This window comes from Poromitra crassiceps, assembly GCF_964638095.1.
Source record: "Poromitra crassiceps genome assembly, chromosome: 2".
NCBI lineage: Eukaryota > Metazoa > Chordata > Actinopteri > Beryciformes > Melamphaidae > Poromitra > Poromitra crassiceps.
Window position 1 is genome coordinate 62,381,519 of NC_139624.1, and position 18,635 is coordinate 62,400,153.

At 43.9% G+C, this 18,635-nt stretch overlaps 1 protein-coding gene across 1 annotated transcript in view; it reads left to right on the top strand.

Annotated features, from left to right (window-relative positions):
• The window catches only part of slc22a17 (solute carrier family 22 member 17), a 56,940-nt gene extending 39,041 nt beyond the window's left edge, over positions 1 to 17,899 (top strand). The window contains 7 exon segments of the mRNA XM_083654668.1: positions 6,410 to 6,564; positions 8,119 to 8,284; positions 8,908 to 9,032; positions 10,174 to 10,279; positions 10,566 to 10,789; positions 13,059 to 13,170; positions 15,087 to 17,899. Of these exon segments, the coding sequence (XP_083510794.1) occupies positions 6,410 to 6,564; positions 8,119 to 8,284; positions 8,908 to 9,032; positions 10,174 to 10,279; positions 10,566 to 10,789; positions 13,059 to 13,170; positions 15,087 to 15,363 (1,165 nt within the window). The 3' untranslated portion in view covers positions 15,364 to 17,899.
• Positions 17,900 to 18,635: the final 736 nt, after the last annotated feature.

Genomic DNA, 18,635 nt, shown 5'->3' on the forward strand with positions numbered 1-18,635 from the left:
TGTATATCTGCATTCTGGATCAAAGTCAATTAAGAGAGTCATTAAGAGAGCGAGTGTGAAAATGAAAGTAAAAACAGGAGTGAAAGCATAGGATCATTGAACATGCTTTTTTTCCAGTAGGCATTATAAAGACCCAATAAATAGAGTCCGCACATTGCTTAAAGATATCTCCCAGTAGATTTATTCAGACATTTTGCTCTCACGACCTTCTTCAGAATGGCTTCTTCAGCATTCTGAAGAAGGTCGTGAGACCGAAACGTCTGAATAAATCTACTGGGAGATATCTTTAAGCAGTGTGCGGACTCTACTGTGTGATTGCTGCTTCTTAGTCCTGCACCTGCTGTGTTAAGTGGATGTGCGCACTCTACTTTTGATCATTATAAAGACCCATCCCTGCGCTGGATTGATTGGTTCATTTGCACGTCGACTTACAATGCACACCTCTATGCAGTAACAAAGACGACTAGTGGAATCATAGTGTTGCAAATGCATTTCTATCTTGTGGCACTGGCCATCCACAATATGTATGGATTTGAAGAAAGTATAACACAAACATGAGATCACCGATATATAAAACTCCTCAAAAAAAGTTCGTAAACGTTATTTCGGTCGATTATTTCTCCCCTTTAATAATACTAATTGGTATTGTATTTTATATTGTTGGAAAGCCTGATTAGTCACCTTTACAACGGGGTACAACTTGTAAGGATCGTGCATTCATGGAATGAGCAACACAGCTAAACGTGTGGGTAGCGCCCCAATTTCTTTTGTCAAGAATTTCCCCCAGTGAGAGGCTGAGCCAAGCAGCCCTGGCTCCTCTTGCGGGCTGAGAGCAGCCCGGAGGTCTGACTTGTCTGGCTGATACAACTCTCCGACAACGGAGAACGTTACAGGCTGCAGTACCCACAACACCAGCAAACAACGTTGCGTAAAGCGTCAAGGTTAGATTTGTAACACCAACATTTGCTCCAAAAGGAATTAAATCATAAAGTTAATCAAAATGCCACGAAAACATTAGGCTAGCTTAGTCAACACAGCAATCCCCCCAGTGAGGCTGTTGTCTTGAGTGAGGCCTGCCTCCACTTCCGGCCCGCGCTGAGAGCGCTGAGAGCACAGCAGCAGCAGTCAGCAGCAGACCGGGAGGCCTGAAATCTCCGACAACCAAAATCAGATTTTCGTACAGGCGTCATTTTGATAAACTGATCTCATAGTGGGAATCTTCCTGGTTACTTTTGGCGAGACAAAAAATATTACAACTTAAATTGTCATATTTACAGAGCTAGACTGTATATAAATACACAACGCACTGTGCGCATTCTAGAAACAGTAGCTCTACATAAGAAAGTTCAGATGGGCGTGGAGCTCTCAGAGGTTCTCAATCAAGGGCGCTACTGCGCAGACTCTGGTTCAGTGATCTGGCCGGATTTTGGCTTCAAAAGAACATACAGGGAGGAGATAGGGACACTCCCTCCATTCATATTATAACTCAATGATTTCTATGTTTTATTTTGTCCAATATTGAAATGTTCTACAATTGCATGTTGTGCTAACATAAACATTATTTATATTTACCACTTAGCCTATTTAGGCTGATTTGGTTGCTATTTCTTGTCAATGTATTACCCTCAATACATGCTGGGAGATTTCACATGTGGCTCAATTAGCCACGCACCGATGCATTCTGTTTCGAACATGTTGTGATTGAAACTGGAGCGGGACTGAGCGGGTGATCGGTGCCACTCCAACTTTCGCTCCGGTGGGGCCGGATTCACAAAACCTTCTTAACTCATTGAGTGCCAATGACGACAGTTGTCGTCAATTCGAATACTAACGTAGAGTGCCAAAGACGACGATTGTCGTCAATTGCGTTTTTTGACGGTGGGACGTGGATCAAAGCCTAATATATCTCCTGTAAAATTTTGGGGCATGTTGAATGTGTGTAACCTATTTTACCGACCCATTAGGTGGCGACAGTGCTCTCCAGATTAGAGGAAGGTCCGAAAACAGCAGGAAAAACGCCCGTGATCAAAGAGAAACCGCTCATGCTGCAGCTCTGACTTGCAGCTGATGTTGGCTGCGAACATCAGTCAATCCGCGCACACAACTGTGCCCCTCTGCCTCTGTCTGTCTGCATAGTTTCTTCACACGATTAGCCGCCAGAAAGGCAGCACCCGACGCCGAAGGGCCAAACCTTTCCCTACAGTCCGGTTTGGCATTTCCTTGTCGCGCTGGGAGCCGGCGCAAAAAAAACGGAGCGCTCCGAAAATAGACTGGGTGCGTGTTAGGCTGTGTTTAGTGTGGGGAGGAGTTTGCAGCTGAGGGGGGGAGAGGGGGGTGGGGCACGCAGTGCACCACACAACTACACCACGTCACTACATCAGAAAATATTATCTTCAGACTCAGTGAATGTGCTTGAAATGCTGCATTTCACAAAAGGCGGAATAACTCAGCTTCTAATTTGAAAAGTGTCTTTTTGCTCAAAACAGCCTATCTTCTCCGGCTCATAACTAAAGAACGGAAAATGGGATCAATAAACTTTTTTTTGCAGATGATAGAAGAGAGTCTCATCGTTCTTTGTGCGTGTTCGGTGTTTACATAGTAATATCACACAATATTCTGTGGGCCTCGAGAAATCACTGAGAACGCTCTGAAACTCTGGCACTGGGAGCGTCCGTTCTCCAAAAGTGGCTGGCACTCAATGAGTTAAGAAAGAAAATCTTCTCAAGTGCCATTTTTTTCTTAACTTTGGTCTTAAGTAGAATAGTAAAATAGGATAAAATGCTATTCTCAAAAAATGTTCGTATGTATTTTCTTAACTTTCTTCTTATGTTTCTTCCTAAGAAAAAACATAAGAATAAATGGTATTCTTGAAATAAAAGTTCTCAGATTTGTTCTTGATTTTTTTCTTAACTTTAAGACGGTCCTTCCCCTGTCTTAAAATTCCTACAGTGAAAAGTTAAGCCTCTAATATCATATTTAAACACATTTTAGACAAGTAGGTTCTAGTTCAAAGTCTACACAGCTACACCTAACATTAAGATGAACATGTATTGTACATCTTTATTTGGTGTTGGGTCACTCTGCCTGTTGTATTTGTTTTTATCTAAAAGCGGCCACTAGGCGGCAGTATTTCTTAAATTAACGTCAGAATGCCTACATGCTCAGTAGAAGAAGAATAAAACCAACGAAGAAGAACAACGTTAAGATGAGACAGCAAGCCTCTGTTACTGCTGTAATGCTGTAATGACTGAGAACATTCAGTAAAGACCATTTAAGTTTTAGAATAGTTTCCGTTTGTTTATTTATGTTGTAGAAGTTGTAGTTACTGTTGAGAAATATAATACTGCCTATCTAGCTAATTGTCTTTGCTAGCAATAAGCTAGCAAAGACAATTAGCGAGAGGCTTATTTACAACAGACATGACAGACAACAAACACCAGCCAATGTTTAAATCTTTGCCCTATAGTTGTCCTACTCTACCTGTAAATAGGTTTTGTAGATGGAAGCACTTTGTGTTGCCTCCTATAGCCTCATCTCCTAGCCTCAAAAAGTTTATTAAGTTAGACCCTATTTTAAGAAGTTCTTAACTCATTCACCGCCAGTTTAGGACTGCCAATATTTAGCACAGGCCAAAGATTTTCATAATTGTTGGTCATTTTCAAGACCCACAGTAAATTATCTATTAGCACCAGAGTGATTTGCAATACCTCAAAATGAAGATGTACGTCTCTGGGTTCACCAGGAAAAAAAAAGTGAGCTTTTAGCATGTTCTGTACTCTACTTATAGCCATTTATATACACCCTGTTTTCACCCAAAATGTCTCTCTGAGAAAAGAAATTGCAGAAAATGGCATTTATGTATTTAAAAAAAATATATATATATATATATATATATGAAGTGCTTTTTTTACATTCAACAATACAGTTTGCTCAGTGTGAGTGAGTGTACAGACAGACACACAGACAGACAGACAGACAGACAGACAGACAGACACACAGACACAGACACACACACACACACACACACACACACACACACACACACACACACACAGAGAGAGAGTTCTGTCCACAGCTGCCTGCAGCTAGATCGCACCTCCTTCCCCCTCCTTCCCCATCAGCGTTTTGCCTCCTCTGCTGCTCGTTTTCCTCCTCTCGTTCGGGCTGGGAGTGGGACGAATGCTGCGACGAGTCACACGACACAGGAACGGGTCCGCGGCTTGGCTTTGGGACCAGGCGCTGCTGGAACCGGATCGATCATGTTCGTCACGGGTTTGACTAGGCAATCCAGGTTCGCCCTGCAGCAAGGCAGCAGTGCAGCGCGCCGAGAGGCATTTCAATGGCGTTTTTTCCTCTGTACAAGGAAGCGCGTTTCTCTGTTTTTCCTCTTTTCCTCCTTCTTCCTCGTTTCAAACAACAGCTGCGGTATGTGTTTGATAACGTGCTGTCGGCTACCCTTTGAGGATAGGGACCAGATGACATGTCAGAGGCTGGGTAAGTGTTTCAACTACGCGCTGCACTCATAAAAACAAAAACACGTCAAACACGTCTTTGGCGTGGATGGCTATTTCTGATAAGACGTCAAAGACGTCTTTGGCGGTGAATGAGTTAAGTAGGAAAATGTAAGAAGTTCGTAAGAAATGAGACTGTTCCTAAGAAAATATTGAGGAATTGCAGTTAAGAGGCTTCTTAGGAGCTTCCTAAAGTTTCCTCTTATGTCATTTCTTAAGATCTATCTTAAGAACACATTGGTGAATCCGGCCCCTGGTCACCGCTCGCCGCTCAAGCCAAAATACCCCCGCTCGCTCCGCTCCGCTCACATGCTCTGATCGGTTGGGCAGATATTTCCCATAGTCGATCAGCAATCGGTGATCTGTGGCAAAAAACGTAATCGGAGCACCCCTAATATTTCATTGTGTGGTGAGTAACCGAAGAACAACATGTATTTTGGTGCTGTGAGATGTGTTTTGGCAGATTTTTAACAGCTGTACCATTACCCTCCATTCTATGGGGATACTAACTAACTTCACGACTGTAGCTCACTGTAAACAGTGCCGGTAAGGCATGCTGTATCTTGGTTATGTGGGGGCGATGTGGCAAATAAGCTAACCTCCCGAAAAAGTGGAGTATCCCTTTAAAAGGTTCTCAAATATCTGGGACCCATTTTTGGCCTACTTTGACGAGGTTAAGAATGATAAGTGACTGGGGTTGGGGGTGATGGATGGCTCGCCCGGCTGGTATCCCATGGACCCCTTAGGCGGGATCCCAGGCACACGATATATCTTATAAACACATAAGCACCTTATGCGGGTGATAGCACCACGTTGTATTGTTGAATGTCAATGATCTATGTATGTTTCCCCCCCTTTCTTTTCCTGTATCTGAGCCTGTTTGTCTTGTTTGTATATTGTTCTATAAACAATTTAAAATAAAATGTAAAAAAAGGAGTAATTGTGCCACACATATATTAGACTCAATACAAATTGTATTTAGCCTACCATATAGAATCATTATAATTTCTCCACTCAAAATGTTTGAAAACACTTTTAAATATATTTTTTCCCACTTTTTCCTCAAAGGTTTAAATGCTTCTGAAAATCACAAGTTATTTTTAATTTTTCCCATCATGTTGCAGTGTTTCCCACAGGATTTTGAGAATTTGTGGTGGAGGGGGTCTGCGGTCGCATGCCCCCCCGCAAGATTTTTTTAAACATTTTAAAGTAAAATGCATGAATTTGGTGTACTTTGAGAAAGCTTAAGAGCAAAATTAAAAGGCTAGATCTATGAAGAACATGTCATCATTACTGTGCTGTGGGTTTACAATGACAAACTAAATTTCTCCCTATAGGTCAGGGATACTCAACTTGCTTTGCCACTTTCGTGAAATGATAGAAGGCGAGGGGCCAGTTAATAAACAAACAATATACATTTTTCTGTAGCGGATTGTAGGTTTTTGGGGTGTCAGCCGGAGTTTAGGCTGACAGTGTTGTGCACACCGGATAGTTAGTTAGGTTAAGTTAGTTAGGTTAAGTACATACATAAATGCCTGGGTAGCGAGCAGATGGCGGTATTTGACAATTTAGCAGCTAAATCATAGATTATTGAAAGATATTCCATATTCCAGACTGAAATGCTATAACAGAAGTATTGGCCAGAATGACATGAACATTTATTGGACACTTATTCAGCGGATATCTTGCATGTTGCGTTCAGGTGCACTGTAAAAAAAAAAAAAAAAAAATTTTTTTTTTTTTTTGGTCAACATCTTATTGTGGCGGTCAAAATATTATTGTGGCGGCCCGCCACAAATTCCTTTATGTATGGGAAACACTGTGTTGTTTGATGATACAGGTGCCTCTGATGTATCCATCAGGTCCTTTTCAGTGCATGTCCCTCTGTTTCCCTCCAGGCTGGGCAGGTCCAAGACACTACTGACCTCCCTGACTCTGTCGGTGGTGTTTGGGGTGCTGGTGTGCGTCTCCCCGTACCCATCCATCTTTATCGTCATGCGTTTCTGCCTGGCAGCTGCTAGTGCGGGGGTCTACCTCACTCTGTACATCACCCGTGAGTAACTCTCCTGCCTGTGAAATAGGCACCAAGTTTGTTTTCCATTGAGTTGAAAGATCTATTAAAAATATGCCAATCATCGCCGTCCAAATGCTGCTTGGTTTTGGCTGTGTCTGACAGTCCAGTCCATCTGCTGTACCAGACAGATACACACAGATACACAAACTCCCACTAAAGAAACTCTAATTGCAGAACAAAAGTGAGAGAATTAACACCAGAGTGTGACATTTATGATCAGGGCATGAAACTGGCTTTTTGTGAAACAGCAGACATGGCTTGTGGATTCTAACCTGACACTGCCAGGTGGTTTGTTTTCACATAACCATCTTGGAACGAGTTGCTCTGGAAACCGTTTCAAAGGGCAGGCACTTTGCAAGTGATTGGATGAACCATCTGTCTATCACAGGCTCGCTCTCGCTGGTGTCACACCAAAGCCCGCCCGTAGCTGCCTCATAGGATGCTGATTGGTGCGAACCAGTGGTGGTTCAGATTCAAACCAATAGATTGGAGCGTGGCAAGATGCATTTGTCATGTGATCTCATGATCTCGCGTGAATCCAGCTGCCTTGCCAGGTTAGGTCGATTCAGGACTGCACCAGCCAATTTAAGTTCTGAAATAGTGTAATGAAAACCACTGATGAACACATGTTGACTAACTAGTTAAATGGCAGCCTTAACAGCCAAAATGTTCCTGTACATGAGGATCATATATTCTGCTGTTTGAGCTTACCAGATTATAAGCACCATTACAATATTGGGCATGTTATCTTCTATGATTATTTTAAGGCATATCTTCTTCGTTAGATTGTGTCTTCTGTGTGGAAATTCAGCTATTTGTATCTATAGATTATTTCTAGTTGAGCAGAGTGAAAACATGCACATCCCTGTCTAAGACAGGTGCCAGCGCAGAATAAAGAGTCTGAAAGGTGCACAAATTCATGAAGACCAATACATCACTAATACAACTTCATCAGACTAACAGGCAATGTACACCAGATGCGTTACGGCTGTGCTGTGGATCCGGTAAAACTGCCGGATCGACTCTCGCCCATGTTAATAGATGGGCAATACATGCGGTACGGAAAAATTACACACCTGTTCTATCTTTGTCGGATCCTGCATATGTCTGACAGGTTACATGAGTGTGGGTCTGTTTGCAGCCGTACCGCATCTGTTCCGGAGCTGGTGGAATTTACCCTTAAAGACAGTTGGAAAATCATCACCACTGACCTGACCTAGTAGAGAGCATACAGCTTGAAATATCACACATGCGTGCAGACTCTACTTTTGTACTTTTGTTCAAGATCAGAGTAAAGAAACACATTGTCGTTTAAACGGAAGCTAAGGCATTTGTCCACGGGCTGCTTTCCATTATGCCACCGAGCGTGAAAACCGGCCTGAGATGCAGCAGAGTGAAAAGCTGAAAAAGGGCCGAAACCACGCAGATGGGAACCGTGAGGTGTGTCTGTGCTGATGGTGTGTGTGTGTGTGTGTGTGTGTGTGTGTGTGTGTGTGTGCGTGCGTGCGTGCGTGCGTGTCTGCCCTGTGTCAGGCCTGGAGCTCTGCGAGCCATCTCTCAGGCTGCTGGTCACCATGCTGGCCGGCCTGATGACGTGGGCCGGGGAGCTGCTTCTGCTGGCCGTGGCCCTGGGCTGCCACTCCTGGAGGGGCCTGCTGGGGGCTGGGGCTGCCCCGCTAACACTGTTCCTCAGCTACAGGTAGGAGAGAGAGAGACTGAGAGTGTGTGTGTGTGTGTGTGTGTGTGTATGTATGTACAGTATATCGTGTGTGTGTGTGTGTGTGTTTTGTTTCTCTGAGACAGCGCAGGCTAAGGACCAGAGACTGAGGGAACTTGATGGTCATTTGTTTAAAGTGTCTTGATGCCAACTGACTGGCTGAGAGCTTTGTTGGATCGTATTGATTCCAATCCCCCCGTCAACACTGAGCCTTTTAGCTCATGTCAGAATGCATTAGGCCTACTTTTGTTTAAAGGTCCCCAGTCCCTCGCCTTTATTGCAGTTTCAAAACCAAATTAACAGGGATTAAAATAAGCTTACCCACGAATTATAGGTCTTACTAGTAATGAAAGAAAAGCTGCATTAACAAGGAAACAAACATTCTAATACGCGGTGCCCCAGATCTCATGTTTTTTCCATGCTTAGCTTGCAATGGAAAGAGCAACTCTGTGTTGTAGCTACACCTTCAGAAGACTTGTGAGGTGTTTTGGTGCTGCTGGGTAAAAGGTGGCAAAGATAGATGAGTGAGCTGCACTTAACTTTAACCTTAACCTTAACTTAACTTAACTTAACTTAACTTGTGTTGTGTGTTTCCGCTCCTGCAGCATTCCTGGGGTTTTTCCAGAGTCTCCTCGCTGGCTCCTTCTGTCAGAGAGATCTGGGGACTTGAACGCCTTCACCGAGAGAAGAAATTCCAACAGAGATGTGAGGGACGATGAGAGCTTCACAGGTGAGTTAGGTGAAGATGAAACATCTGATTGTCTTGTCACAGCAACGCTGCTTTCTCATCCTCGCCCTTACAATAAGGACTAACCATCTTGTGTTGTCTTCTCCCTGTTTTCGGGTTGAAGTTGATACCTGCATCATTTATGTATGACTTATTGCAGTGCGTTTCAAAACATGAAGGCAGGTTATTATCCTCAATTACAATTCCATGGTTTATTGGAGACACTTGGTGCCCTGAGAAAAAAAGAAACATAATTGAGCATAATGACCTGCTACCACAAAATGTGCCCCATTTTCAGAAAGGAACAGGATCTTCACGGGGTTCTTCAACAGTTTATATGTGAATATGTTTTTCCAGGCTGTGGGGACTGGGAGTTTGCTCTTGTGTACATGTCATCACTGCCTCCATATCACATCACAAGTTGAGCGCTTCAAACGAAACCTCCTGAATTGTCATTGGCACCATTAAGAAACACTTCATCTGAGCTCTGAAACTAGCTGTGCTTGGTTATTGAGACTAAAGTTGGATTCAGTTCACTTTGAAGTCTCCACTGAACATGAAAATTGAATGCAACACATGTGGGCATTGTAGAAGCCACAGTTTTTACAAGGCTGCTGCCATTGTTCAGCACTCTTCCCCCACCTCTAAGCCCTCTCATTCCTCCTGTCCCCTTGAATTATGGTGGCCTGTAAATTACATAAATGATAAAGTCACATTTTCACATTAGAGATGAGAGCAGAGATCCAACAGAAAGGTCTAAGGAAAGAGTTATTAAACTGTATATTCCAGGAAAAATACTGATTTGTCTTTTCTTTTCTTTTCCTTTCTTTTCTTTTTTAGCTTGAGACTGAGGTATTTTAGGCCATTTTGTGTTATGGAGCTGTAAAAAAATCTTGCCAATTTAAATTTTCCCCTTTCATGATCTTTCAGAAGTGATTTAATCCATTGTGAGCCATGAATGAAATGAAAGGCCAGGTTTATGGAGTCCTGTTTTACTGAGCTGTGAATTAAAGTGAAAACCCCTGTTTTACTGAGCTGTGAATTAAAGTGAAAAACCCTGTTTTACTGAGCTGTGAATTAAAGTGACAAACCCTGTTTTACTGAGCTGTGAATTAAAGTGACAAACCCTGTTTGGTGGCTGCAGAGCTGGACTCAGAGCCGACGCCCTCCACTCGTCCCCGCCTGTCCTTCCCCGAGCTCTTCCATAGCAGGAACATCTGGAAGAACATGTGTGTGCTGGGCTTCACCTCGTAAGTCATCTGCAACTCTTCACCTTCATTTAGCAATGCTGCACTTTTCCAATCGCCGCTTTTGCACATTATTGACAGACATGCTAGCTGCTGCAGCTCTACCATACTCACTTTATTGACAGACATGCTAGCTGCTGCAGCTCTACCATACTCACTTTATTGACAGACATGCTAGCTGCTGCAGCTCTACCATACTCACTTTATTGACAGACATGCTAGCTGCTGTTTAAATGTATCTTTTGGACGCACACGATTCCATCTCTCTGTATTTCTCCCTCCCTCTCAGGTTCATCTCCCACGGCATTAGTCACTGTTACAGCTCTTTCCGGGGTGACGTCAGAGGCACTGCCCCCAGCTTCTATTGGACGTACCTGCTGTCCGTCTGTGCGGGGGGTGGGGCCTGGCTGTTGCTTTGGGTGATGGTGGACAGGTGCGGTCGCCGTGGGATCCTGCTCCTCGCCATGACGATGACAGGGCTGGCCTCTCTGATCCTCCTGGGACTCATGGAGTGTGAGTGGGGTTGTTGTTGGCAGGGAAAGTCACTGTTCTCTTCAATGTCACAGAGTAAATCTAGGGTCAAACATGAAGAGCTATTCATAATTGATTTTGCTCACATGGTGGACATCATCTCTGTTAAACTCCACTTACATCAGCCCCTTTTATTCACCAGACATTGTGGAGGATTAAAGAGCTAGTTCCCTCAAATCCTAACTGGAATGAAGGTAGAAGTCAGTGTGTTCGGTCAGGACAGGACAAATTCGGTTAAATGACCCCGAAGCCAGGCTGGTGAAATGTATTGGTACAGTCTGACAGTAGCAGCTCATGTTGGCCTTGTGAACTGTGTCTGTCTTTGAGTTTGTTAGACTTATAGGCCATTTCCACAACATAAATATTCTAAATTGACGCCCTACTTCCTGTTGCAGTATTTGCTAATACAATAACTGAAGAAATAAACTCTATACTGTTCCCTAGCAACAGAATTCCAGGTGATTCCAGTCAAGAAATCTATTCCAAGCATGCATCATGAGTCTGCTAAGAATCTCTTTATAATGTTAGCAATGTATGATCATAGAGCCATATCATTAAAGGACCCCTAAATCCCCTAGATCCAACAAGTGGAGGAGGAGAGGGATATAGGAGTTGTAGTTGACAGCTCACTTGAATTTCAAACACATATATTGGAGAAAATAAAAAAAGCTAACTCTATGTTGGCGATCATTAAAAGAACCTTTTTGCATTTAAGTAAGGATTTATTTTTACCCCTGTATAAATCTTTGGTGAGATCTCAGCTGGAATATGCAAGTTCTGTGTGGTCTCCTTATAAAGTGAAATACATAGAAAAAATCGAGAAGGTACAGCGAAGAGCAACCAAATTGATTCCAGGGCTGGATGAGAAATCATACGAAGAGAGGTTAAGATACTTACAATTACCAACTCTAGTATACAGGAGACATAGAGGCGACATGATCGAGGTATACAAACTTGTTCATAAAATATATGATTTCACAGCCGAGCCTATTATCCATTTTTGGAACAATAAATATGTGTTAAGAGGGAATTCCCTGAAGCTATTTCCAACAAACTGTCGCTCTGAAAGGAGGAAAAACTTTTTTACAGTTCGTGCTGTAAGAGAATGGAATGAACTTCCAGACGAGGTGGTGCAGGCCCCTTCAGTTAACACGTTCAAAAACAGATTAGATAAACATTGGTTAACAAAGGATTTCTTGTATAACTATAGGGCAGGCTGTTGATTCTATTATGAGACCACGTATTTGGCTCTGGTACTTTGTTTTAATGTATGTTATATGTTGTTGTGTTGTATTGTTTTTTAAATGTATATTACAACGTGACTTCTTTTTATTTTTGTACTGAGTGTGAGTCTGGTGTAGAGGACTATAGTCCTGTACCAGAAATTTTCAATAAACTAAACTGACACAAATTAGACCATGGACCCCATTTGATAAGATTTTGTCCCAGGGTCCCCCATCTGATAAGATTGCTTTTAGATGTTACTTTACAGAATGTGTATGAAACATGACCAACATAGTCATACATTCTGTCATTGTGTTACTTATGGATGGAATTATAGTGCAAATAAATGATTCCCCTTTTTTGCTGGGGACCCCCTGGAACCCCCCAAGGTCCCCGGACCCCATTTTGAGAACCACTGACCAAAGCTTACAAAGTCTTCTCCCCTTTATTGGCAAGGGCATACTTACCTCCAAGTTTTTTACTGTGATTGATGCCTCCTGAAATACCTTGAAAAGACAACAGTACATTCTGCTCATGGCATGGAAAACTATGTGATATGATGCATTTTCACTGCCTTTGTTGTGTGTTTTCTAGAAACACACATCCATCATTGCCCGAGTCTCAGTCTCCCCCTTGTGACAGACAGTTGTAATAACACCCCGGTTTATGTAGGACACTGCAGTGGCAGCAAAATCAAAGCTGTGTCAGGGGGCGAGCTTTAATCATGCATCAGAGGCTGTGGGGGCCGGGTCACTGGGCTGTTGAAGACCTTCAGGGACCTCTTCATGGTAGCTACAGGGGAGGTCAGGGAAATGATAAAATAGCAGGTTGATTCAGTGTCCGATTTCTCACAGATTTCTTTTGTGTCTGAAATGGTAGCAGGTCAAATCCAAAGGGTACTATGACACATAATATGGAAATAAAATAAATGGAAAACACTGTACTTAATCTAGTGAATCCAAACACAAAGCCCCACAGACTAACTGTTATCTCTCCCTGTGTCACGTCGTCCTCCTTCCCCCTTTAGATCTGAGCGAGGCGGCTATCACAGTTTTCTCTGTGCTGGGTCTCTTCTCTTCCCAGGCCACCGCCTCTCTCTGCATCCTCTTCACTGCTGAGATCATGCCCACCGTCATCAGGTAAGATACCAACACTCCAGCTTTGTAGTGGGGATGATGGTGTACAGGGTACAGTGCTCTTTTCCATGGGGTTTTGCTAAAAATGTGTTTAATATATAGTTAATAAGGTGTGTTTAATAATTCCTGATAAAAACGAGCAGGTCAGTCTGCAACTCACGCTGAAAGGAATCAGAACAACATGAAAAACTTTGGAAATAGTGTGGGGGAGGAGAGAGGAAGAATCCATTAAGAATGAATAGAAGTTTTCTGCAGTCTTAAAAGGAGACAATCCTGATGAATACAACATAACATATAACACGTAACCGCTTTATTTATATTCTTTTAGTAATATATATATATAATATATCAATACCGTGATATGAGACTAGCAACCGCGCTCGAAGTGGGGAGCTGCCGGGGCTGCAGCCCCCCCTGGTGGCGGCCTCAGCCCCTGCACCTTCCTGACGCAGCCCCCCCCAGCCCCCCCCCACCAGCCCCACCCTCATTTGGCGAAACTTCAGTGACTGTGTCACAGGCATCTCTCTCTCTCTCTCTCACTCCCCTCATTTCCCCGTGGGTGCGCTGCTCTGGGCTCTAGGCTGTGGCTGGGCGGGGTCGAGTCACTTTACATTGATTTGCTAGCAAACTCCACCCACCCGAGGCTCGCTGGCGGCCCCGGGTTACAAAACGAGTTGATCAAAACATAGCCCAATCTGATTGGCTGCATGAGTCAGTGCACGTGACCCTGCTGACGTAGTGAGTAAACACACTTGTGCATTGAGCGGTATCAGAGAGAGAGTGACAGACTGACACATCTCAACACAAGTAGCCAAAACAAAATGAAGAGATTTTTAGCCTACGACTTCCAGTTCCAGGTGAGGTGTAGTAGTGTATGTTAATGTTGGTTAAAACTTTTGATCTCTCAATCAATGTGTCTGTGTGGGTCGGTCGCTGATGCTGATGCTGTTCATGTTCTATGTTGCTGAGATGAGTGTGGTTTACAGCATGCTTCGGTCGCTTGTTCCTATTCTGTCGAACTGAAGTGGTGTGTGAAGTGTGTGTGTGTGTGTGTAGGTCGCTGTTAAATCTCCTATGGTGCGTTTGCGTCACTACAGCTTTATCGCTTTATCGGGGGATGGGTTGGGCGACGGGCATGCGCAAGCATGGGCACGCACTGGCACAGACATAAATCGGCGCCCCTGATTCCATTCAAGTTTTAAGACAATGTGCAATACAAGTGCCAACTTCACGCAGCATGCTCGCACAAGGCCGCGTCGCGCAGCGCACTTTGCGTGTGCTCGCACCTCGCACGTGCACGCGCACGCACCTCACACGTGCACGCGCAAAGTGCTCGGCGCGGGTTTATGCGCGCAAGTCCGGGTATATGCTTCAGCCCCCCTCGTGGGAGATAGCTTCCCGCGCGTCTGGAGACTAGATACTGTATCTTCGATTTTGGATATTGTTATGTCGTTATATGGCATAAGTGTTGTCTTTTCCTGGTTTTAACGGCTGTATTACAGTAAAGTGATGTAATTTTCTGAACTTACCAGACTGTTCTAGCTATTCTATTATTTGCCTTCATCCACTTAGTCATTATATCCACATTACTGGATTATTTATCATAAATCAGCTCTGCAAGCTTTGTCAGCTGAAGCGCGGATATTCCCTCTTTGTTCTATGATTTTTGGTCCATATCGCCCAGCCTTAAATGGGATAATATATACCAGTGTTGCCCCGGCTAGTTCTGTAAACCAGCTCATTTACAGGATTTTGCTCACACATTGATTCATGTTTATGGATGGAGAAATAATGCACAAATTGTTACACCAAGGGCAACAATGGACAGCTGAAGCTGAAAAATCAATTTATGCGTGTGTGTGTGTGTGTGTGTGTGTGTGTGTGTGTGTGTGTGTGTGTGTCTGTCTGTTTGTCTGCAGGGGCAGCGCAGTGGGAGCGGTGCTTGCCCTGGGCTGCGTGGGCCGCCTCACCTCCCCCCTCATGGACCTGAGGAACCACTACGGCTACTTCCTGCACCACGTCGTGTACTCCTCGCTGGCCCTGCTGGCCGTGCTGTCCATCCTGCTGCTGCCCGAGAGCAAGAGGAAGCCGCTGCCCCAGACGCTGGCCGATGGTGAGCAGTACCGCCGCCCCCCGCTGGGCCGCAGGAGGAGGGACAACGTGCCCCTGCTGGCCACGCCCAACCCAGAAACCTAAAGAGCCCCCCCGCCTCCCCCCGAAAAACACACCAGGCCGGGCCACGTTCGGATTGCTCACCTAACCTGTAATACAGCCACAGCCTCACCGCCTATCCCTTGTCCACACAGCGGAGGAACGACACCGATCGAGAGAGAAAAGCAAGGGTGAGCCGTTCACCTCTGTAGACGGTTGTGTACAGACAACAAAGGAAGGTGATGACAATCGTGTCTACGCTTCCTAACATCTCATCCTCTAGTCATTCCAAACGCAGGTGGCTGGGTCAGGCTGCCATCTGACTTTCATCCGCTTCCCATTCTCTGTCATTCAGATGTGTACGAATGTTCCCACACATCTGGGGAAGTCTGGCCCAACACACAGAGATATGTGACACACCAGCAGACCCTGCTCCCCGTCCTCCAAACCGAGTGTGTCTGTGGTACAGATGTAAAGCTGCTTACTACTGAGACTCCAGACCAGACCTGGCTAGTTGCAAGTAATTCTTAGCCTTCGTTTTAACCTGCTTAGAAAGGTTTGTGGTGTTTGCCATGTACGACAATGTAATGAGCGCCAGGAAGTTTAGGCGATCAAAGCAAAGTATGCGCAAGTCAGTTTTGTATACTTTGCAGTGATGTACAACTTACCTGACCCTATCTCAGCTGTGCTAATGTGGTAAACCCTCCCATCTGGTACTCCAAGTAGGGAAAAGAAGACTACTGTGGACTACAGTTCTGAGATTGGACGCATGTTGTGACAGACACTGGAGGGGTGGGTGCGTTTTATGGAATATGCCTTGTAAATACCATAGACTTAGTTTCTTTAACTTCTGGGAGGATCTGAGTTTAGTTAAAGCAGACCCTGTGGCTGGAAAATGTTGACTATTCAATGGAAACGTGGCGCAAAGTTGGCATGACGGAGCTCTTAGCAAGATGGTGGCAGAACTTACATTGCTTGATGTTAATTTGACGATACTCTTAAAATGTAAGGGAAAGTTTTGTGAACTTTAATCAACTAAACACTATTATTGCACCATCTGTTAACTCAATAGTGTGATCAGAAGCTAAATAAATAAATAACAAAATGGCCTTGTTCTCAAACACAGTAAGGTGTTGATCAGACTGTATGAATGCAGTTACTAAAACTGGCCTGGAGCCAGCAATATTATTTATATGCTATTTATGTTATTAATAAGCAGAATGGTCTGAACTGTGAGGCCTTCCTAACCAAAGTCTGCTTAACACAATCAAAGGATTAAGCAGAGGCCTCACATTTTTAACTATTAAGCTAAAGACTTAAATTGGGTTGAGATGACACATCCTTCGAAAAGATTTTGACAGAATGAAGTTGCCATTTTCTGATGTTTCTGCAAATAGCAGTCAGCTGTTAATTGTCACAACATTCCTATCTGCTCATCTCTGCATGTTTGGAAGCAGTGAAGGGCTTGTTTTTTCCCCTTTCCTCAGAAACTTATAGTTACACAATACCTCTAGATGACCAGTCTCAGCTGCAAGAAAATAGACGGGTACGTACACACTACAGCAGAAGTGGCGACTTGTGGTGAATATAGTTTAGCATATAGTTTGTCAGTTGGACAAGATGCCAGCTGTTATTTTTCCTGTTTGTGATCCTGGAGAAAGGAAAGGGCCCCATGATGATGCTCCATGTGAGAATATAAGGCTTGAATGGCAGCTGAAGAGGCCCTCCAAAATCAAGCCTCGCCTCCTCCATACTTGTTTGTATTTCTTCATTTCAGTGTTCCAGCTGTCGCCATATTGTATAGGACAGGGGTTTGCAAAGTGGGAGGCGGGCCTCCCCTGGGGGGCTCCAAGCAGTTTCAGGGGAGGTTCAGTGAATGGAAGTGAAAAAATATTACATTCGTTATCAAAAGGAGATCACATAGAATATCCTAAATATGTGTGATTTGGTTAGAGATAGCTGAGAGGTACAGTAGTTTTGAGGAATTTGATTGTTTTTCCTACTTTTCCGGAGTCAGAAACAAATGCCTTTAATGTGTTTTGTGTAGTCTGGTATGTCAAACAGGAATATGGCTCATTTGTTGAGGGTCTATGGGATGAAATAATATAATCATGATCCCATAGGCATCCAGGAATTGAGCAAGGGTGCGCCTTTTTCCAATCTTTGTCTGGTGGGAGGCCCACAGTCTCAGACTTTGAAAACCCCTGGCATAGGGCATTAAGGGATTACCAGAGCTGGTTTTCTGTGTTGGGTAATTCTTTTAGTTTTTCTGTATTGTGTGTAGACAGATTCAGTCCTGTCATGATGGGAAGAGGAGGTGGGGCTTGTTTAATTTGGAGTCTGATGATGATGAGTCTGGAGGAACAATGAAGGACAAAGACCTTTGCTGATGATGTCTTCCTCTGTCTGGTAGTTTTTTCTGTACAATGCACTCAAGTCTTAATACTTATACACTGATAATTATCACTATGATTAACTTGACTCTAGTAATAAGATGTCTGACAACACTGGTGATCTGTTAAATGATGACAGTGATGCAATTATGTTAACTATAGCCTGATTTAATGTAAAATAAAACTGGTTAAAAAAGTAAGACATTGCCATTTTCTAATTTTTCTTACGAATCTGAATCTGCTGCAACTATATGAGTTATGAGTTAAGCTATGAGTCATAAAGCAAAGGATAAGAGTTTGACATTTATGCCAAAACCTATAACCGTCTCAGTTTGAAGAATATGGTTGAAAAATACTTCAATCATGAGAGGCCAGTTGGTAGGATTTAACAAACTTTATTTAGCAATCGGCATGCATGGCAAATACTTTGGCGCGCATGACTCCATTAGCTGGTGGCGCTGCTCTTGAGGCAAGAGGAGGGCATCTGCATAGGCTAGGAGACCCCCCCCCCAGTGGGGGATCAGGAGTCACGACTCGTTGGTGGCGGACTGGGGAGGTGGGTGGAGCAAAACAACGCTTCGGAGAATGGCTTCAGGGGAGATGGACTGCCGTGAAGCTAGCTGCTGCTATGATTGGCCAGAGAGAGAGAGGTGACGTAGAACCCTTGCTATATATATGAGAATTAACTGACGTCATATCTGACGTCATCACAGACGTCATACTAAGACTTTGACTGACCACGTCATACTAGAACTTGACTGACGTCAGGGGGTGATCGGATTAGATTATGCACGAATGGCCTTCTGCTTGAAATATGGTCTAGAGACCTCACTTCAATCATGAGAGGCCAGTTGGTAGGATTTAACAAACTTTATTTAGCAATCGGCATGCATGGCAAATACTTTGGCGCATGACTCCATTAGC